At 44.1% G+C, this 22,504-nt stretch overlaps 2 protein-coding genes across 2 annotated transcripts; both read right to left on the bottom strand.

Moving 5' to 3' along the window:
* Positions 1 to 1,223: 1,223 nt before the first annotated feature.
* LOC149363333 (uncharacterized) lies at positions 1,224 to 3,852 on the bottom strand. Its single transcript, XM_089568459.1, has 2 exons — positions 3,844 to 3,852; positions 1,224 to 2,138 (listed from the first exon to the last, which is right to left on the bottom strand). Exons 1-2 carry the CDS (start codon positions 3,850 to 3,852, stop codon positions 1,224 to 1,226), a joined length of 924 nt encoding a protein of 307 aa, XP_089424585.1.
* Positions 3,853 to 17,489: 13,637 nt separating this feature from the next.
* LOC149363332 (uncharacterized) lies at positions 17,490 to 20,912 on the bottom strand. The gene is made up of 2 exons (XM_089568458.1): positions 20,856 to 20,912; positions 17,490 to 18,062 (listed from the first exon to the last, which is right to left on the bottom strand). The coding sequence occupies exons 1-2, from the start codon at positions 20,910 to 20,912 to the stop codon at positions 17,490 to 17,492; spliced, it is 630 nt and encodes a 209-aa protein (XP_089424584.1).
* Between the last annotated feature and the right edge of the window lie 1,592 nt (positions 20,913 to 22,504).

Raw genomic sequence — 22,504 nt, 5'->3', positions numbered from 1 at the left:
TATCAGGGCACATTCCTGCGTTGGCTCAGTGGTTAAGATGCTCGGCTGCTAACCCGAAAGAGGCGCTTTCGGTCCCGGCAGTGGTGGTTACGATTTCGATGGAGGCGAAATTCTAGAGGCCCGTGTGCTGCGCGATGTCAGTGCGTGTTAAAGAACCCCAGGTGGTCGAAATTTCTGGAGCCGTTCTCTACGGTGTCCCTCATAGTCTGATTTTCTTAGGAACGTTAAACCTCGATAAACCCATAAACCGAAACTCATAACGCGGCCTGAAGAGATTTTTTCGACCTACGCAGAGCACGGTGTAAATATTGATTGTTTTTTAAAGGGGATGCTAGCCAGTAAAAGTGGTGAGCATAAAAGTAGAATGAGACGTATTAACTAAAAACTACTGAACAGCCAAAAAACAGTATCAGTCCAAATTAATATCTTTAATCAGCGCTTACGTTCGTTCCAGCACTGTCTCCTTATATGTACAGTGGTGAGAAGCACAGTGAAGTTTCTGACTGGTTGCGTTTCGGCTCATTCTGCTCCTGGCATTAAAAACGGGGAGATCAGCACGAACGATACCATAGTAAGCGTTCCGCCGTAGTTGCTCAGTAGTTATGGTACTCGGCTGCTGACCCAAAAGACGCGGGTTTGGTCCCGGCTGCGGCGGTTGAATATCTACGGAGGCGAAATTCTAGAAGCCCATGTGCTGTGCGATGTCAGTGCACGTGAAAGAACCGCGGGTGGTCGAAATTTCCGCAGCCCTTCCCTATGGCGTCGCTCATAGCTTGAGTCGCCTTGGGACGTTAGACCCCATAAACTAAACTCAACTAAACTAAAATAGTATGTGTTGTAAAGTTTGTCTGGGCATTTTCTCCGGCCATTTCCTGCACACAGAACACCACACTTGTGGAAATGTACAACTTTATTGACACATGACACCTCGTTGGAGGACGCCGGAGAGAGTTTGGTGTTGAGCGTAGGGACGGTGCTTCTTGACCAGTTTCTGAAAAAAAAATTCGAGGAAAAGATATAAATACTGGGTCCTTCTACAAGACTGTCAGTAGACAGTGTGAGCCGGTAGTGCTATTGTACAATCGATCCATATTAGATTAAATTGGGACATGTCAGCACATTCAGAGGTTGGTGAGGCCAGCAGGAACACTAGGCTTGCCATTGCCACGTACATGAAGAAAGCCGCATGTTTAGCAGCAGTATTAACAAACGCTCAATTTCGACTAGTACAACTGGTTTCGTTCTAAATGGCATACATGATATATTTCAGACAAAAGCTGTGTACGTGTGGAAATTTCAATGTACTCACACTTCCTCTTGCGGAGGAGGGTGGCGTAGTCGAATGGAGAGCCGAGGCCGTAGCCGTAGTTCAGGCCGTAGGAGCCAAGACCGTAGCCGAAGCCGTAGTGGCCGACACCATAGCCGAGGGTACCAATGCCGTATCCGTAGACTGGAGCAGCGTGGTAAGCAGCGACGGCTGGGGCAGCGTGGGCAACGGTAGCCACAGCTGGGGCGTGGTGGACGGTGGTGGTGGTGGCCACAGCTGGGGCAGCGTGGTAAGTGGCCACGGCTGGGGCGGCAGCGTAGGTGGCGACTGGAGCGGCAACAGCGGTAGCGACTGGAGCGTGGTAGGTGGTTGCAACCTTGGTCACAGCTGGAGCAGCAGCGACGACTGGAGCAGCGGCGTGGTAAGTGGTAACGGCTGGGGCAGCGTGGTAAGTGGCGACTGCTGGAGCGGCGGCGTAGGTGGCAACTGGAGCGGCAACAGCGGTAGCGACTGGGGCGTGGTAGGTGGTGGCAACCTTGGTCACGGCTGGAGCAGCGTAGGTAGCGACGGCTGGAGCAGCGGCAAAAACTGGAGCAGCGTGGGCCACGGTGGCGACAGCTGGGGCAGCGTGGTAGGTGGTGGTGGCGACAGCTGGGGCAGCAGCAACGACTGGGGCAGCGTGGGCCACAGTGGCGACGGCTGGGGCGTGGGCAACGGTGGTAACAGCTGGGGCGTGGTAGGCGGCGACGGCTGGAGCGGCAAGGTAGGATGCTCCGTAGCCATAGCCCAAGCCATAGCCAAGGCCGTAGCCGTAGCCTGGATAACCAGCGAAAGCGCCGGCGGCCAGGGCCAAGACAAGGCAGGCACGGAACTGCGAAAGGACGAAGGTAATGCCAGGAGAAATATTTATTTTCCGTGCAGATAAGGAACAGCTCTGCCCTTATTGAGAGAACACAAATTTTTGTCTAGCAATGCGCTTCCTTTAACGACTGATTATTTCTGTGCAATGAAGCATGCAAGAATACCGTGAAATTTCAGAGAGATAAAAGATAATGTGCAAAGGGTCGCGAAAAGGGAGCTGTCTGATAGGATCAGAAATCTGCCGAACAGACGTCTAATTATTTTTCCGAACAAACATACGCTTTCTCTTCTGCGTTTATTTGTGAGACATGTCATTTTATTACCCTCTAATAACATTTAAAAGCATGCGTCATATTTCTGTTGTGTTAGGTTTTAGGCGCATAAAGCGGTCGTCTAAAGAGCAATTATGTTTAGATGGCTTGAAGTATGCTCTCTTGTATTTGCTGGTCATATGTGTTCCATGGTATATATTTTTTTGTAGAGAGTCTTTTTCTCGCAAAATTGTTGTCTGTACCAACCTCTCCGGCCTGGGCATGGTATGCGTGCAGTATTTCTTAAATAAATAAATGAAATAAATATATTTAGCTCTAAATTTTTGGGCAGAATCCTGCACAAGGTGTTTTTCTTTGTTTTGTGGCCTTTTTCGTCTTCTTATCAGCCACGTCGAAGCCCCTTGATTTTAAATAGTAACCACGAGACAAAGACGCTTCGGTTGTACGCGATAAATACAAAAACAAAATTAATTCCCGTGCTTAGAGGATATCCGTATTCGTGATGGTGAACTACGATGACTTGATTATTATGTTATACTTGTTGCAATTCAAACTCGAGAAATTGCACTAAACACCATTTGAGCTCGGGAGGTCTCTGAATTAAAACACATTTTAAATGTTTGACGAAGTTTTTCGAGTATGAGATTATACTCTCGTGAACTGGTTTATGTAGCGTGAACGTTTTCCTTGCCTTGATAATAACAAATGATAATCAGTAGTTATCGAAAAAAATTACGAGAAAGCGACGAGATTTTCAGAGAGCAATTTCTGGGCAGAAAACCACTCAGAAAATAAAAAAACGACCGTCTGGAAAGCGAGCATATTAGGACAGCTATCTAAAATTTTCGAATTCGTGTTATTTCTATCAAAGAGCGAAGTTTGGTGTTAAAAAATAAGAAGGGGTTTTTTGCAATCAGTGTGGTGCAAAGGTGTCTTGTACATTTTCCCACAAGATGTCAGTAACACATTTACTACAAGAGTCGATGGTTTTTAAAAGCGCCAGTACTTCACATTTACTGAGCGCCTGATGATGGGCCTGCTTCAAGCGGACAGCGCCTTCCAGAAAATTCTATGAAGAACATGCGCCCGTAGTTTGCTTCCGAATTCAGGTGTGCTGAAGGCCTGTTTTTTTCTTCACGCAATGATCAGGAAAACTACTACATCGCACTGCGCGGACTACGTCGAAAACTGAATATAATCTTGGTGTCGATCAGCTGCCAAGCATATAAGGTATACATCTCGCAAGAAGCTCTCAGTCCGCAAAGCAAAAAGGTTAGTGTCGCGCAAGTGGCATACTTCCTAACTAAGCCAAAGAATAATCGTAGTGGACTGGGAGATGCACTCAAAGAGGGAATGAATCTGCGAACGTTCCTCAAAGAAAGAGACCTCCTAGGCCTCGCACCGACGTCTTCAAGCGAAAGCAAGGAGTAAAGAAATACTCACAGCGACCATTGTTGCGTTTACTCCACTCGGTACGGAAGACAGAGGGCTGCTGGTTCCGAAGAGGTGTCCTACCTCCTTTTATTTGAAATCTTAGGGGAGAGGGTGCAGTCATGTCCGGTGCAATAGAGGAACATTAAAGAAACTTTTGAAAGCCACAAACACTGTCATGCCCTGACAAGTTTCCTCTCAGCCCGATGCGTCCTGCATTGAAAATTACTTCAGCCATTGTCAGTGTTACGAGCCTGACCTGTAATTAATGTGCAGACCACCACAGCTAAGCATCCACGATTCCGTAATGGCATCAAGTTTCACTGGAAGTTTTTGCGATTTTGCTGCGTGGCTTAACAACGGAAAATTTTGAGGATATTCAAGGAGCGTTTTTCAAGAGAACAGTACTTCTTATCGATATCAGAGAAATCCCACAATCGGGATTCTCTGTGCATTCTTCTAAGTTTGCCGACTATTCTTTTCCTTTTATTGTATTTACAACTGCCCTCCCGTTCTGAGGTGAAAAATAAAAACATAAAACTGGCCCAATTATCGCTACTGGTCCGCAGCCTTAGGTGAAGTGCAGGGTCGAAGAGCTAGTTCTTGCAACCTGCAGGTCGGCAATCAATTTATGCTTCAGGAAATAACGATGAGCAAAATGCCTGCACAAGATCGCAGTTTCTTCACCGTCGTCACCGCTGCTCTCGTTGTCTTTCTTCATCAAGATTCAGGTGGTGATATCCTTTTTTATGAGGATGTTACTGCGAACTAGGTCTCTGAATTTCCCCCTGCTTTTAGTTCCACGCTATTCGTCAATGGCTGCGAGTTGTGTAAAAAAAATAAAAGGACAGACGGCCAGGTTTCCTGATGCGCTCATGTTTATTGCATTAACCACAAAAACAAAGAAAAACGCCGCTGGGAGCCTGATCTAATTCAGGCCATTGGTATTTTCTGCGTAATCATGAAAGAGGCCACTGATGAGAAAAAAACACAGTAAAAGCGGAATCGCACAGATCTAAACAGAAGAGAAAAGAATTGCCAGAGGTTTTGCTCGGTTCCAAACCTCGCAATCTCTTTTATCTTTTCAGTTTTTTTTCTTTTGTACAATTTGTTACTATGAACTCAAATTCAAATGTTTGCTGCTTTAAACCTTTGTGCTTCTGGACCGAAGGACGAATGCGAACATTTTCAACTAAAGTTAAGGAGGGCGTCTCGAGCGCTGGTAAATTGCGGGCCGCGGTGATATTTAAGTTGAGCGCAAATAAATTGTTTATTTCCTACTCTTTTGTGGATGACACAGGACTAAAAACTGTAGAAAGGATTGAACGAGTCCAGGCACTTACAAGTTTGAGCTTTACATAGACGTGGCAACAGTATGTTTGCTGCGCATTTTAGAAAAGGTACAAGTATTATGAACTCATCTTCATCAACAATGTAACATAGAAGAGTCAATGAAACTAAAACAAAACGAGATAAACGAAAGCAATAGTTGCCTATCATCAAACACTGCTTTGACACTGAAGCTTATTGCATGCATGACTAGGATAATAAAACCAGCTTAATTCAAAAAATTTGAATTGGAAGAACGAGCGAAGGGACTTTAAATAATTTTAATTAATCCCCCTCCTGACTTTTGTGAGCATCGTTTAATGCGCGGCATTTATGCCTTCTTTAAGTTTGTCTTGCGTGCTTATGCAACTTGCTTTAGCCAGCTCAAGGCGGTCGGAATCATGAAAGAAATTTCAAGTTCATTGAATCGATAGGCTGAAATTTGTCTGGACTGTGAGCATGAACTCAGGCTACCATTATTCACACCTATCGTAGTGGGTACACGGTATGCGCCGTCACATTCATCACTGCTCTAAAAAAATCAAGTCAATATTTATGTCACCTGCTAAGATATTATGATACCACTTCATTCCTTTAGCTGAAGGAGTAAAGCAAGGCTTGCTGGTGTCGAGGTCGCACTCTACAGCGAAGTGTGATCGGTTGCACTCTTGAGTATAACAAGCTTAAAGCTCTTATGCACGAAGTGTGGGAAATATAATGTGCGTCGCATCATCTGCCACTCCCTTTGCATCCACCCAGTACGTCTATGCAACCGTATCCTTGAAGAAACTTACCTGGTGTAGATGTTGCAGCCTCACTAGGACAGACACGTAACCGATGCAGGTAGCGACATTTGATTGGCTAAAGCAGTCAGAAAAGTAATAGAATGACAACACACAGGACATGTGGTCGGTAACGCAGATGATGGCTTCATTTGTTCAGAAATCATAAGAGCCAGGAGAAAACACTCTATTGACAGTGCAATATCAACCTCTGAGCAGGTCTGTGGCTAGACGATCCAGGACCAAGTGATGTTGCTGTCAGGACTAAAGCAAGCTACGCAAGCGAGAGCAACAAAGGAGCTGGGGCTGGGGGAGAAAAGGGACCTTGAAATTCGACGACTTATGAGAATAGATATTGTACCTCTCATGAAAAAAGGAAAGGGCACTCTACCAAGCGAAAACAGGTAACCACTGCATAATGATGTTTAGTTATTAAAAGGTTTCTGTCAAGCTGAGGAACCGGACTTGAAAAGCGTTAACCTAGGAAAAATAAAAGGAAGAACACCAACCTATGAGCAATGCCCCCAGCGTTGTCACACTCTTTAAAGAAAATAATAGTGACTGAAGGGGGCGATATGATCTGATGTGAACATAAAATTTTGAGTGTAATTATTCTGTCATTCTGCGGGCCATGTAACGCTACTCGGAATATAGCAATAACGAATGCTGGTGCACGGGCATAGCGCTCCATGAGACACACATATTTCATTGAACGCGCATGCGAATCATTTCCTTAGTTGGGATGTAGTTTTCGCAGCGCAGCTTGTGTCTTGGAGTGAGCGTCTGGTCCCACTATACTGCTGCTTTTTTTCGATCTAGTGATTTTGTTTGGTCTTCCAAGTGCACCGCTTGTTTTAAGATACTTTGATTATCAAAGCAGTTGGCTAGTGAAATTTAAACTTTTCAGAAGCTGCGCTTCTGATGACGCAAATCAAAGCCTTCGTTTTACTGGTCGCAAGCATTAATTAACAATCATTGCAGAATTCATTGATAACGACCTTACATCTCGCTCAGTAGATAGAAAAAATGCAGCTGCAGCAGAACACGGTGAATTTTTACAATAACAGAAATTTCATATAGGCAAAATCTGCCTCGATTCCTGGGATAAACTGAGACAGTGCTCGACGCAAATGAGACCCCCTTCCAAGAATAGGGCGACACCCCGTGTTGCAATGAATTGAGATTATATGGCCTCCGTGGGCACCATAGCAATATTTGAGAATATATCTGCATGACAAGCAGTATATCAAGATTAAACACAGCATAATTTTTTTCTATCACCAGATACATACAACGGTAGGGAAATGGGGGCCTCATTATAACATAAAAAAATGGAAGCGAACAGCCACCGAAGCGAAGTGAAGCGCAGGAAAATGTTTGTAATTTTTATTTTTTAACTTATGGTGTTCATTAATAACAATCTAATGGTGTAAGTAATTCATGGGTTAAAGATAATATTGCACAACATAGAAGAAAAAATAACCACATGCCGCCGCTGGCACACACGCACACAACCTCCGAATTTCGCGCACTGTGCTCTGCCAAATGAGCTACGGCGGCGGCTGTCCATCCTTCTAATTTTGGGAGTATTTAAGTTGCGTGTAAAGGAACCATGATAGTGTTAGGTGGAACGTGATGGAACTGTGAGGGCGAACGCCGTGCTACAATTCCCTTATGCTATCTGTGGAATCAAGGCTGGCGGAACCGAGGCCCTCGTTGGCAATTCCGCAGAAAACGGTATAAAAATTGGGGTCTTGTGGCCTACAAAGGATCGAAACCAACAATCTTCGAAACCAAGTGAAGCATACGAGAATGTTCTAATTTTCTGTGATGTTTATCGACGAAAAATGTATTGTTTAATTACTTATAGCTCAAAGATGATTGATTAGAAAGTAGACGGATAAACAACTACCTTCCGCTGATTGCATCCGAACACACGACCTCCAAATTTTGCCTACGGTACTCTACCAACTGAGCTACGACGGCGGCCCCTTTACCTTCTACTGTAATTTGTATCACTGGCTTAACTGGGACCTCTGTTGTGGCAGTCTTGGTGTCTTAGGTAGCATAAAATGGTTCTCACACGGCGTGCGCCCGTACAATTCGAGCACGTCCCATTTGAAAACTCGCTGCAATACGGGGCGTACTACGTCCGCCACTGAGAAAGACAGTGGTGCTGTTGCACACGCAAAGCAAGTACTCCCGAAAGTATAGAACTGAACAGCAACATTTATTGACCAGTTGCGAGAGCTTAGTACGCGAAATTCGGAGGTCGACGGTTCAGCTCCAGCCGGCGGCATGTGGTCGATTTTTCTCCTACTTTTTTATAAGTTACCTCTTAACAAATAAAGCAATTACAGTATTCCTTTCCTATTCATTAACACCATAAGTAAGAAAAAAGAAGAATTTGAAATATGCCGTAATTGTTTACTTTATTTCCATTACTGTTGGCTTCCGTTAATTTTATTTCAGATAGAGAGAAGGGAATTCTACATACAGGCTTTCCGTTGGCCTGACTAGCAATTGTTTTGATTTTCTTGCCTTCTCAAGTTCTTTCTGTTATTGTCCCAAATACCGCTTTTTAGGATAGTGCCTGTCAAATGGACATGCGATTTAGATCTTCGAGGTCCTATGCACAAGCTGCTGGAGGCAGCGGTAGGTGAGACCTAGCTCACCTTTCCTTATTTTCGGAACATGCTGCGCAAGTAATCACGGTACTTCTAATTCTATATTAAGCTGTCATCATTTCGCACTCCATCACAAAAACTCTAATCACCAAATTGAAATTAGCATAAAAGGCTATTTGCTACATATACCATGCCTTCCGGCAAACGTCGAGAAGCGCTTGAGTAACCAGAGCAGATCCCTGCCATGAGTTCAAAGAAATCGATTGCCGCGTCTTAGACTTTTAAAATTCAAGGTTATTACTACATGGATTTTGCTAACACCACACCTTTTTCTTCTGTGTATGCATCGCAATGCCCCATAATCAGAAATAACACTTTTTTGTGCACATAACAATTCCTTGAAGTGTTCTTTTCTTCCAAGGAAGAAATGTGGCTTGAAGCAACTTACAAATCACGAAGAAAAACAGCCATCGATGCTAATGATTGAATCTAATTTGTAGGGTCCGATGCTATAGTTTTTTCTCTTGTGTTTATTGGGACAATATATTCCTGCGGTTTCTTCTTCTATCTTTCAGTAGTGTTGTCTTGAATGTTGTTTTATTGCGCTCAATGTTCCTTGCTCTCGAGATTACGTGTTGCTGTACGTTGTAGTCATTCTCAATACTGGCACGTTTATGCGTTTTATTTTGGTTTTTCTTTCCACCCTGCTAGAAATCCTGCATACGTTCGCACTGTAAATAAGAATGAAGAAAGAAAGAAACAAAGAAAGGAAGAGAGAGAGAAAGAAAAAAGGGAGGAAGGAAGGAAGGCAAGAAAGAAAGAAAGAAGGAAGGAAGGAAGGAAATAAAGAAAGATAGCAAGAAAGGAGGAAAGAAAGAAAGAAAGGAAGAAAGAAAGAAGGAATTGAAGAAAGAAGGAAGGAAAGAAGGAAGGAAAGAAAGAAAGAAGGAAAGAAAGAAGGAAAGAAAGAAAGAAAGAAAGAAGGAAGCAAAGAAGGAAAGAAAGAAAGAAAGAAAGGAAGAAAGAAAGAAGGAAAGAAAGAAAGAAAGAAAGAAAGAAAGGAAGAAAGAAAGAAAGGAAGAAAGAAAGGAAGGAAGGCAGGAAGAAAGAAAGAAAGAAAGAAAGGAAGAAAGAAAGAAAAAAGGAAAGAAAGAAAGAAAGAAAGAAAGAAAGAAAGAAAGAAGGAAAGAAAGAAAGAAAGAAAGAAAGAAGACAGGAAAATAAAGAAAGGAAGGACGAACATGCGCGGGTCGGCTTTAATTTCTAATGTTTATTTTTCCTCTAGTATACTGCAATGCAACTTCTTGGAAAGCTGTAGATATGGATCTGGGCAGTTCTTAAAAATTCGACTCCTTAATGAACCATCTCTTCAGGCAACGTTCGCCAACGCTACCCCCTGCAAGTGCTTGTTGTTTTTAAGGAAAAAGTTTTATCCGGGAAAGACCCTTAATTCTCGACGCTGCTGTTAGCGGTATGTTGCAATCCGCTGTTATTTAAATTCAGGCCGTTCTTCCTTTGAACAAGCAAGAAATATCCCGACAGCCAATTCGGTCGCGACAATCCAGTGATCATATTTCGGACACCGGGACGTGCGTCTATCTGATATCGCTCCATTTTCCGGCGCTCTCTAATAAACATACAGTGTCGGCCTGACCATTAAGGTCTACGGTGCCTGCCGCTTCGGCAAAGCGCGAATGCACGTACATACCTCAATGAATGTTCGAAGGCTGTTGTCAAGCAGTTTAATGCAGAAATGCATTTAACGGCTTCAGTTACCCTTCTCTGTCTCCACTGATTCTGCCTGGGCGGTTTCCGTCCGTAAATCTACTAACTGTTGCAGCGTTAAACGCGCACCGTTAAATGAATTTCTCCGGAAAACTGCTCTCTTTTTCACACCGAAAGAGGACGCGGAGATGGCATACGACAATATTTCTGTTCCAGTTCGTGGTTTGGATGAGCTAGTTGTCTGATTCTGTCAGAATTAATTAGAAAACTGCTTTGTAGGCAGCATCGGCGACAGAAAAGAGTTTTCGCGTTGGTGACTCCGGTGCCGCCATCTGGTGCCAGTTTGAAGAACAATTGTTTTACCATATAAACTGCGCAGATGGGAGGGGAAGGAATGAGCGGCTCTCTTGAATGGGCTTTCACGTCTGCTTTTGCTAAGTATTGTAAAGCAATCACATCAATCGTACATTTTGACTGGTTGCTGAAAATTTCACTCCCTAACTATGCTGCTCTTACATGACACAATGGCGTCGACGTTGGCGGAACCTTCAGAAGTGCCACTGTGGATCAACGAGATTGCAGTCACCTCTGTAAGCGACAGGTGAGATCTCAGCCACCTAATATGAGTGATAGGACGATCGCCTAAATAAGCGCCAGGAGAGATTTTGACAACAGAAAACCAGCATGATTTACGTGTATTATTTTAGCTATATTTGAGCAGTCGCATGAAGTTACTCACAGTTCCACCTTACAGATCAAAACACAGGCATGATTATAAGTACCTTTTGTGAAAAACCTATCTTTGTGGCAACGAAACATGGTTCAACAAGGGGAAGCTTTGGGCCAGTTGGTCAGACATGTTGGGGAGGAGGAATAACCGCAAACTTGACAGGACTGAAGATCGAGAAGAAGACAGGACGAGCGGTATACCGCTCGTCCTGTCCTCTTCTCGATCTTCAGTCCTGTCAAGTTTGCGGTTATTCCTCCTCCCAAACATGGTTCAGTGCGCATGCATTCGTAAATAAAAGTAGTCTAAGCGCAGCGCCCATTAGAGTGTTGCTTTTTTCCCGCTCACAAGGCTGTGTGTTACTGTCCAGCGAACGGCATCGAAAGCCCCAGTGCTGCTTCGCTCAAGCTGGAATCAACAGGTGACGACTTGATAAGGGCAGCTGTTTTAGCGATGACGGCAACGCTGAGGCAGCGTCCATGACCATGCTCTTTGCAGCAGGCGATGTAGCAGCGAACGCGTCCCTGTTTTGGAGCACACGTGGCTTCCGGTACTTGTTTCTGGGCACTATATCCTGAATTTTTAATGCACCAGGACATTTTTGCCCAGATTTGTTAAATATGATTAAATAATAAGGAACCGCTTATTCCATTATGCACATTTCAGAACAACTTTTCCGCGCACGCTACATTCTTCTTGGTTGACCCTAAATATCAGTGTGGCCCTCATACGACATGACTAACTACACCCCAAACACGCAACTCCTCTACTTTGTCATCTGATGATCACATCCGTAAAAAGGTGAAAATGGTCGGAAACGTTTTCCGTGCCTCATTACTTAGGCTCATGGATTGTGGTGGTAGACATGCGAATAGTTTTTTTCTTTATCCTGTTCATAGGTCGATATACATGTATAACCCCATGCTGTACAGACCAACGTCAAAAGGAAGGGCATCGCCCCGAACATCGCTCTTCGGGCTACTGTCCCGTGGCGGATCGACAAAATGAGATCAGCAGCAGGTAGCCTGTTATAAATATTGTAATTTCTCAGGCTGAACCCGATCTTTTACAACTAGAGAAGTTCTGAGAAGTGGCCGAGATTCTTTGCAAGGTTTCATCGTTGTTACAGTCAGATACAGCAGGTGAATGCAGCGGGAAGCGCCACTAAAATTATGCCTTCAAACGAATGGCGTCCACTGACTGCCATGGCACCTCAGTCGATCCTTTCATTTTTTTTTCGAGGGTCGGTTGCCGTTCAATTGCTCTAATTTATTTTACTCACCACTGTACGTTGTTACAAAAAATGAATGCAGCATTTCTGACAATCTTCAGCAATCTAACAATTGACTCTTGATGATGTAGAATTGACTCATACATTTCAATCACTGTTGGTGGAGATGCGGGTAAAAGTCGCTTAAGAAAGAACAACTTGACTGAAGCACTCAGCCCCACTTAAAAAGCAAGCAGCCATTGTGCATCATGTTCAGAATACGATATGGTCGAAGTAAAAACAGATCAAAATATAAAGTCTTCAAAACATAAATTATACTCAAAGAAAATTGTTCTTAATGAAAAATATACAGAATAATGGACTCCAAAAAAAAATTTCAAGAAGCAGCATAGAAAAATGAGAAAGTTTACACTCTCTATATGCAAATAAGGATACATGAAATATTCGCCTAGTGCTCGCTCATAAGTCGCTTGTAAATCAATGTTTGATTTATGGAATGAATTTAAATGTGAATTTAAATAAGTTGGTTGTGTTTACGATGTTTTTGATGGGATAATTTGCCGAGCAGAGACCACCTTCCACTGTTGGGTGTAAAAAGCAGTGTCTGAATGTGCTTTTTATCGAGACCCGATAATTAATGAAGAAACTTGAAATGCTTGTTTACTTCCCACCTTAAAGTCAAACCTGGCTTATAATGGCAAAGAGCTAAAATACGTAATTTATTTACTTCGAAAAATAAGACTGAAGTATGATAATTATTTCGTACATTAAATGGTGCTCGAGAAAACAATTTTGCAGTATATGTATGCCTTCAAGTTTTGTGGATGCCGTTGTGCCTCACACCAACGGCAAATAATATAATGAAGAGGCAAAGAGGGCGTTGTAATCAAGAAGCGATATTTTGAAAAGCACTAAAGCTGTCTTCTGCCGTCTATTTATTCAATACTGCCAGCCGCCTTTTGGTGGTCAAGGCAGGAGTGGGGATACAATTGCACAGTGCTTTGTCAACAGCAAACAACGAAAAAAAGGAAAAAAAAGAAGGCCGTCTAGTAGGCAACAAAATTTCTGCCGAACAACTCAAATAATATATGAGTAACAAACATTTTACATTAAAATACAAAACAACACGCGACAAGGGCAACACTCCAGAATCCAACAAATATCAATAACCGAAGATAACTTGCCTAAAAACAAATCAGTAGTCAGTAGGTCTAAGTGGTGGTGTAAAAGATTTATTTATACTATGTACAAGAGAGGTATTGCTTGGACCGTGCCTGAAGGGCCCGGCCCTCACAATGACAAGAGGGGACTCTAGTCCGGGACCCTTGTAGCTTCCGCGGTGGCCTGGGCACTTGTCACAAGGTCTCGTTGGTCCTGGAGAGTTGAGCAGCCGAGCAGAGCAGCCTCCCAGTCCTCTCGGGTGGGGTGGGAAAGCAGGATTGGTGAGGCACGCCCCCACCATGTGATAAGTGTCCGCAGAAACTTCCCCATAGGTCACACCGTAAAACAGCGCGCTTAGACGGGACGAAGAAAGAAGACACGCACACACACAGCGCTGAACTTACAACTGCATGGTTTATTGCATTGCTCGCAATAAATACCGGAAAGGAAAACAAAAAACAACCAAAGGAAGGCGGGGAGATATCCTCCTGTCGCATCATGTCGTCAAAGGTTATTCAAGATATTTAATCTCTTTTCTTGTCAGTGCCATCGATGGAGTGCTAACGCATGACGCGCCTTTCCTGTCTATGATGAATGCTTCATATAGTTCACGTTTGTGCTGATGATTGTACCGCCTCAAAATCTGGCTTCGTCCAAGGTTAGGTGTGCAATGACAGGCAGATACGTGTTTTGCCAGCGTGCTGCCGTATCCCGTGCGGATGTTAATGGCGTGCTCTCGTAGACGGTCGTTTATGCAGCGTCCACTTTGGCCCACATAAGATACGCCGCATGACAGCGGTATCTCGTAGATTATCTCCGTGTCACAGGTGGTGAACATTTTTTCATGTTTCTTACTGCACCGCGCTGGTTTTGGGGCATCTTCATTCACCATTCTGCAAAGCATATTGAGCTTTCTGGGTGCGGTTAGGACCAAGTTCACTCCAGCACGCCCTACTATCTTCTTCAACGAGTGGCTGATCCCGTGCAGATACGGCATGACAGCCATCTTCTCTCTTTCTTTGCGTGGCCTCATCGGGAGGCTAGATAGGCGGAGATCCTTCAGGAGCTTGAAGCCGATCCCTGAAATGAGGGCATCCGGGAAACCCGCTTCGCGTAGACGTTTCAGCTGAGATTCCATGCTAGCTTGCTGTCGGTGATGGCACGATCTTTTGAGGGCATTGTTCAAGGCGCCCAAAGCATAGGGTGGACACTCGCCCGAAAAGGCCGAACTGAATTCTTTAAGCACTGTCGGGCACAGTACCGTGTTGGTGTAGAGGCGAAGAAGCCAACGCTCCTCTGCCTTCTTGAGGCATTTACAGGGAGGTGGGTATCGGCCGTGAGCGCTCTGATACAGGAGAGAGATCTCCCGAAAAGTAATAGCCCCATTAAAATCAGTAGCCGGATGAGGCGGCGAGAGAGGCGATGCCCGGTGGTTAAGCGCGCGGACGGTAGCGTCAGCTACCTTATTTCCCTCTATACCCGCATGTGCTGGGGCCCAGATGATGGTGCGCCGGGTTGGGAAATCCCGGTACTCACATCTATGTAAAATTTGGAAGGCACGATGTGGAATTTGTCCCTGCTGAATATTGCGGCAAGCTCCCCTTTAGTTGGTGATAATGACTCGGGACGCTGGATCCGCGGCTGCTAGCGCGATAGCAACTTCCTCCTCGAATCAATGTGTGTATGCAAAAGCATATTTTCCGCATACGTTATTCCAAGTATTTCAACACTGCTTAATATTTCTGTCCTTGTCTTCGGAAAGGAGTCTGATGATACTGTTTATTTGCTTAGATTTCGGCCAAATAGTTAGAGCTTTTGTATGGTTTGTATTTATTTGGTGGCTATTCACTGTTCACCTTTCATCAAGAATTTTTAGAGAAATGAGTGCTTTTTCTGAAGTATCTCAGGTTCTGACGATGAAAAACATATACTAGCATCATCAGCGTACATTGCGCGTTTCGCATCTTTATAGATGCTCACTAATTTGTGCACACATTAAAGTGGAACGGGCCACTGGAAAACTACCTTGAGGCCAGAATCAATGTTAGAAAGTTTTCATAGTTGGTCTCAGGTAACTAACTGATTAGTGCGAATGTAAAATATACCAACGTTTGTGCCACATGAATAAGGAGAATAAAAAATATGCCTTTCTTACAGAAAAGGTCACTTAGAATGCGTGCGAAAGGTTTCGCATTTACATGATATGTATGTCTTGAATTAAAAAAAGCGAGACCTTGACCGAAACATATGCGTTCTAATAAAGTGTAAATAAATTGGTGATATTTTAAACTGCTAGTTCCCCACTTCTTGGAAGTGTTTAAACCAATTTCCATTTCCTGGCAGCTCGCATTTCTTCGGTGATTTGAATTTTAATTTCAAGAAGGTTTTGTTGATTGCAATGTGAAGACTGAAAAATTATCCAGAATATTCTTTACCGAAATCTCTTCCATTAGTATGAATTCGTATAGTACACTACTTTCTAATTATCGATTCAATGATGTTTACCCTACCTTTAAGTTCCGCTCGTAGCCTTCACTCCCGTAGGAGTTCACTTTACTACCTTGGGAGCGCCCCTTTATTTTGTAATTTCCTATGCTTCCTGGAAAACAATTGTCATGATGGCTTTCTGCATGTCATGATTTATTTGGTCATGACTGCCATTTTTTAAGTCGGTGAAAATAAACGCTTGAGCGATTACACACGTTATATTGTAGCTGTCGATATTCCGTGCTCAGAAAAACTTATACGGATAGTATCCAGCTACCATAGTACCTGGCGAAGCATCGCACCCCACGAACAGGTGGCCTGTGATTTCGCATTTCATTTCCAAAATCTGAGAAGTAGAAAATTGTTAGGATGCCCCTTTCATCAATGTTTGGGGGCTTCTTTTTCCGTTAATTTTTCTTCCTTTCTCGAAATATTGAGCGACCAGAATCAGTGTAAATATTTCCGATTCATTAGTTGGTTGCGGTAAATCGATTTAGAGCACATAAGCTGTTTTTAGAGCATTTCATGGCATCTGATATTGCGGCATTAATACTTCACCGACTTTGCTTCTGTCCATCACGCCATTTACTCCCTCCTTCAGTCTTCGATTATATTGCCTCCAAACAATTGCAATTGTAGTCACCAACCTACTGCTTTCTTGACAGTAAATTTTTGTGCTTGTCCCTTACGCAATATACCTCACAATAAAAAAAAAATCGGTGATGGTTTCTTGATATTAACCTAAGCCAGTTTGTCAGAAAAAAAAACTTTCACTCGTTGCTGCTTCCATATTCAGACATTGAAGACACAGGCACAGATATGTGTTAATGTACAAGTTTTATTGAACCCATGCACTTCAATAGAAGTGGTATTCAATAAAATAATCTCATGTGGAATGAAATTTTGAAGCGATGACCAGATTCTGAAAGAAAGAAAGACGCAACAAAGCAAGGAATTAGTTAATATGTACAAATTGTTTGGCTTCACTGAATGCATTGGGTTTACTTGACGTTCGCCGCTTGAGTTTCAGTTCATAGTTCCCTGATATATACTGCCTGAGAGAAGCGTTGGTGTCACTCAATATAAAAACTGCTCCAATATCGTTCTCTCTTTTATTGCCTGATTAGGAGCACTACCGTTGTGCTGAAAAAGATACACAGCGTTTTAAACTACACTTCAGTTTTGTCGCTCCGTACGTTTATTTTTAACTGATTGAATCTTAGCTGAGTCTGTCGAACCGCGATGAACGCGTAATACAAAGCACACCAGCACGCTATGCAGCGTGACTGCATGTAAGAAAACTAAGCACTCGATATGAAACGCGACTTATGTACTGCAGCCAATGTTTGTTTGCATTTCATCTCATTGTTCATTTCTTCTCTAACGACGCCCTTCAGGGGTCCATAATGAACAAGGGAATTACAATGATAATCACTTTCCGAAAATGAATTTTAGTTATTTGCTTCTTAGGTAAAATTTACTGAATATCAAGTAAATTTTCCTGCACATGTTGCCGGGGTCTGAAACTTTGGGCACCTGCAAGCCTAATACGGCTCACTGAAAGGAATTCAAGCGCTTACTCGAACAACCTACTTACACTTCTTCTTGCGAAGGAGGGTGGCGTAGCTGAAGGGAGTCCCGAGGCCATAGCCGTAGTTGAGACCGTAGGTACCAAGACCGTAGCCAAAGCCGTAGTCGCCAACGCCATAGCCGAGGGTGCCAATGCCGTATCCGTAGACTGGGGCGGCGTGGGCGACGGTAGCAACAGCTGGAACAGCGTGAGCAACAGCGGCCACAGCTGGAGCGTGGTAGGTGGCAATAGCCGGGGCAGCAGCGTAGGTGGCGATGGCTGGAGCGTGGTAAGTGGCTACGGCTGGGGCAGCAGCGACAACTGGGGCGGCGTGGGCGACAGTGGCAACAGCTGGGGCGTGGTAGGTAGCGACAGCTGGAGCAGCAGCAACTACTGGGGCAGCGTGGGCAATGGTGGCCACTGCTGGGGCGTGGTAGGTGGCGACGGCTGGGGCGGCGAGGTAGGAAGCTCCGTAGCCATAGCCCAAGCCATATCCCAATCCATAGCCATAGCCCAGGCCGTAGCCCAAACCATAACCTGTGTAACCAGCGAAAGCGCTGGCGGCCAAGGCCAGGACAATGCAGGCACGGAACTGCGTATAAAAAGAAGGAGACAAATAAGCTTTTCGGGGGACGTTCAGTCTGAAGAAAGGGTTATTTTGTATGTCATCATTTGAGGAGAATGCTGGTGACCTGAATGGTTTCCTTGGTAGGACGCTTGATCAGGACGAATTACACCGCTTTGCATGTACAAACCTCCGTTACCTGCCGAAATTATATAATAAAATCGTAAAAAAATGAATCTGTTTTTTTTGCATTCTTGGTGCAGGCATTTCCTCGCATTTCGTCAAGTAACTTTAGCGCATGTCCCTTTTATGTCACTTGAAAATATTGCCCAGTTACTTCCAGTTTGCAGATGGGCTTGCCAAATAGTGAGGGACCCAGTTTTTTCTGAAAAGTAGTTACGCCATGGCACAGTCTTCACATGAAATTATATATTGGTTCGAATATAGCTGCTGGATTTTCATACGAAAATAAAAATAAACAAAAAGTAACCTGCTTCCACCTGTTGGCACAGTATGTAGCATGGTTCTTAACTATTATGCAATCCTTGCCAAAACGGGGCTACCAACTAAAATGGTTATTCTTGCTGTATATATTTACAGCTGTGCCACCGGGAAGCCTACCACTGTAAAGTGGTTACCTTGGTTGCCTTAGTTTTTTCTGGCTCCTCGCTGAAGCTGGCTTCAATAGTGTCCCCATTCCACGTCCAGGTATAATCAGATACATGTACATTGCTGGAAATAGTTGCCGACTAGACTAGAGTGCCTTTTTTAATGTTGGACGCACAATATGCAGAAAACTTCAAGCTAAACTTAACTGATATAAATCGTGCACTGAAGTGCGAAAGCAGGAAGCGTTTTAAATTCGCTGCCTCTTCCTCGCTCTAGTTTGAAAGTGCTAAGATATTTTGGAGGGGCTTTTCATGACTATCACAGTAAGTGCTTTTTATGACACTGTGGCACATAAATATCTAATGCTTTTTCTTTTTGCACAATATTATACCTGTTTCGAACCCTTAGGAATTTTCTAATAGTATTGTGACAGTTTTATGGGGCTCATGTTTGTGTGCTAAGCCATGCTATTTCATAGAGTCATTTGCGTGGGGCTCCATTCTGCAAATAATTTCGATAATCAAACAACAGCTTCGCACGTGATACGAACTCTAATGTCTTGCTTACGAACGGTTCTATTCTGTTGCGGAATTCATCTTTTGCTATCTTTACTTCTGCTGCATTAAATCAAGCGATGGACAGCTGATACCGTGGATAGCAATACTGAAATATAACTTTGGCTTCGATAGAATAGCAACAAAAACTCGGAAGCTAGCGCCATACTTATATAGCCTAGGCTACGAAATAACAGTTGGTTACGATTCGTCGTCTACGTACTTATGCTCTACCTGGCCTGCCTAGTCGCGAGGTAAGAAATATTCTGGTTTGGTTTGGTGCATGGAGTTTAACGTCCCAAAGAGACTCAGGCTATGAGGGACGCCGTAGTGAAGGGCTCCGGAAATTTCGACCACCTGGGGTTCTTTAACGTGCACTGACATCGCACAGTACACGGGCCTCTAGAATTTCTCCTCGAAAGATATTCTAGCCGCCGCGGCCGGGATCGAAGCCGCGTCTTTCGGGCCAGCAGCCGAGCACCATAACCGCTGAGCCACCGCGGCGGCGCGTAAGAAATATTCTAGTTTTCTCGAAACCCTTTCACCAGCGCTGCATTTTGCGCTTGATTTGAGAAAAAATGTAGGAGCGGCCGCGAATAAAGTAAAAATTCACAGATTAAAATATGTGGTCTCTATGCATACACTTAATGCTCGCATCGAAGTCTATTACTCTGTGAGATAACAACCCCTGGAATAAGGGGGTAAGGTTATTACACTGTGAAATGGGCCGCTGCCACATGCACACTCTGCTAACATGGCGATGGTCCTTTTTTCCGGACAGCGCCTTGATTTCCTTCAGTCGTTCACATTTCATATCTGAATGTCGCGTATAATATGTCACCTGTGAATCCATGCCTAAAACATTTTCCGTATCAGCAGAAAAACTTTCAGCGTGAATTTTTAGAGGGAAAAGAAAGTCCGATTTGAGGCTTGATGTGTGTTAGCCTTAACGATGTAACAATTCCACTCTTTTTCTCTTTGCAAGACTATGAATCCAGGTCAAAGAAAGAACCATGAGTCTAAGATACTCACAGAAATCATCGTTGTGCTAGCTGCCGTCCAAACGTGGGTGAGACTGCTGCTAACTGGCGCCTACTCAGGAGGCGCTTTTATCTGGGAGCTCTGGGGAAAGAAAGGATCATTAGCGCGCCGCCCACCCCTCTTCCGTAGAATTTTAAAGCACTTCGATGAAACGGCCAGCGCGGACACCCTGCTTGCAAAACTCATTTTGCAGTTTAAGAAGGGTCACATCGAGGTTCATTTTCTGCATGGATAGCAGGCTGTCGCGTTACTCCAAATATGCCTTGGGGGACAGGTACAGCAAGGCACAGCGCTGACCCCAACACTCTTCACTTAGTCTATCCACTTTTTTTGTGCGTGTATGTAATGCTTTTTTGGGAGGAGCTGCTTTGCCTCGGGAGATTCTTGGGGATCTGTATCTGAGTTTGGGGCGACGTGCTTGCAATAAATTTCAGAGAAAAAATCGAAAATGCGCTGCTTTGTTGAATAAAAAAAGGGGCCCTAGTGCTGCAGTTTATGATTGTGCCTTTCCCCCAGTCTACTGAACTGCGGCTTCTTTGAAAACAGCAGATATAGATCTGTGCAGCTCTTTGAAATTCGGACCGTCTCAGCTGGCAGCGTGTGCCAGGCTACGCACCTGACCAGCGGTTGCTATCTTCAAGAAGGAGCCATCCAGGAAGGGGCCGCCAGCCATGACTACTACTGGCGTTTTGCAATGTGTTACAATTGAAAATCGTGCCTCAGGGTCTGACTTTGGGCGCTGTGCCCACGGATTCCGCTATCAGATATCAGACGCGTCAAGCAGCGTTTGCGGGTGCCTCACTACCCTAATACGCTGTTCTACGGTTTCCTTTTGTCACGTGCACTGGATCTGCCGCATATCTACCGAACACATGAATGTGATAACAGAATACTTTTGTTCACAAACCCGTACTCTATTCTGAGTGTATTGTGCCTTTTAAGATAATATAATTTGGGTGCGAAAAGTGTGACAGGCGCTTATGATTGAAAGGCGCTTATGAAAACTTCAAAAATATGCAGTCGGTATGAAAACCAGACTGAAAAGGCGTGCGAATCGTCACTGTAATAGATGAGCTAAAGGTCACATGACAAACCTTTAAATTATTCCATGTTGTTTGCGTCTGAAGAAGTTTTGATTTTAGATTATATTTTCGGGAAGTGATTGCATAGAGTGGTCTATAGAACCAGCAGCTGAATGCATTTTTCAAAACATGAGATCAATAAAAATTTGTCAGTGTGCCCTGGATGATAACAGGATCCAAGAATGTCCGAAACAAGTGTACATTTTGGTCGATCTCTCCATGGCACATGCAGTCGTGTTACAGACATCGCGGTCAGTCTTCAAGCATGCAAAAAAAAGAAGTTGAGAATTCTTTTTTTCCGTCTCTTACCAGTCGAAAGTCACTTCATTAATGGGGAATGTTATTATTTCGTTACCTCGGTTTTATATCTCATGCAGTTTCACTAAATATCTCTGCTGAGTAAAATCAAGGTTATTGAATTAATCAAAAACACACCGTATTGGCAATCTAACAGCCATTTAAGATGAATGCTCGGATGTGATTGCACTGTCTACAGCCGTGCGACGCGCAGGAATAACAGCAAGATCACACTCGTATTTCCGAGACGAGAGAGAGATTTGGTTTTATTGTGACAGTGTGTAGATACCGTCCTTGTTGCCAGATGAGCTTGGCTGGTTGCACAAATGCAGACTGTGCTATATCCCTCTTCGTTTCGGAAGCCTGCCACTCTCATATCGAACCGCTTTTTTGGAAGAACCATGATTCGTCAACTTATGGCATGGACGACGTGTCCTTGAAGGACGTCGGTGGCCTACTGGTGTTTAATGTGGCCTCAATAAGCAAAGTGCATTAATGTCTCGTGGATTTATTCGTGGGCTTCGATACAGCGCTTCAAATTGTGCGGACGGTAGTACTGATTCACTTGATTCCGTGCGAACGTCTACCGGAACGATAGAAATCTCTGCTGGGACCTACGGCTGATACCGGCTGATACCGGCTTACGGCTGATACCGGGACTGCTGATACCGGGCTGGGGCTTACGGCTGATACCGGCTGATACGGTTACGGCTGATACCTTTTTTGCGAAGGCAGCACATAACACATCTTGTCGATTTCTTCGCAGTTCTCTGCCATCATCTGGGACGACATGGTATGAACGTGTCCCGAACACGCTTTGCAGCTAAGTTTGGTGTTCTACAAATGGTTACTCCTGATGCAGACGCAGTCGCCAAGACGCCGTGGG

Source organism: Amblyomma mixtum, chromosome 2, assembly GCF_055824585.1.
Source record: "Amblyomma mixtum isolate Tamu chromosome 2, ASM5582458v1, whole genome shotgun sequence".
NCBI classification, from domain to species: Eukaryota; Metazoa; Arthropoda; class Arachnida; order Ixodida; family Ixodidae; genus Amblyomma; species Amblyomma mixtum.
This window is presented reverse-complemented; position numbering and strand designations above follow the sequence as displayed.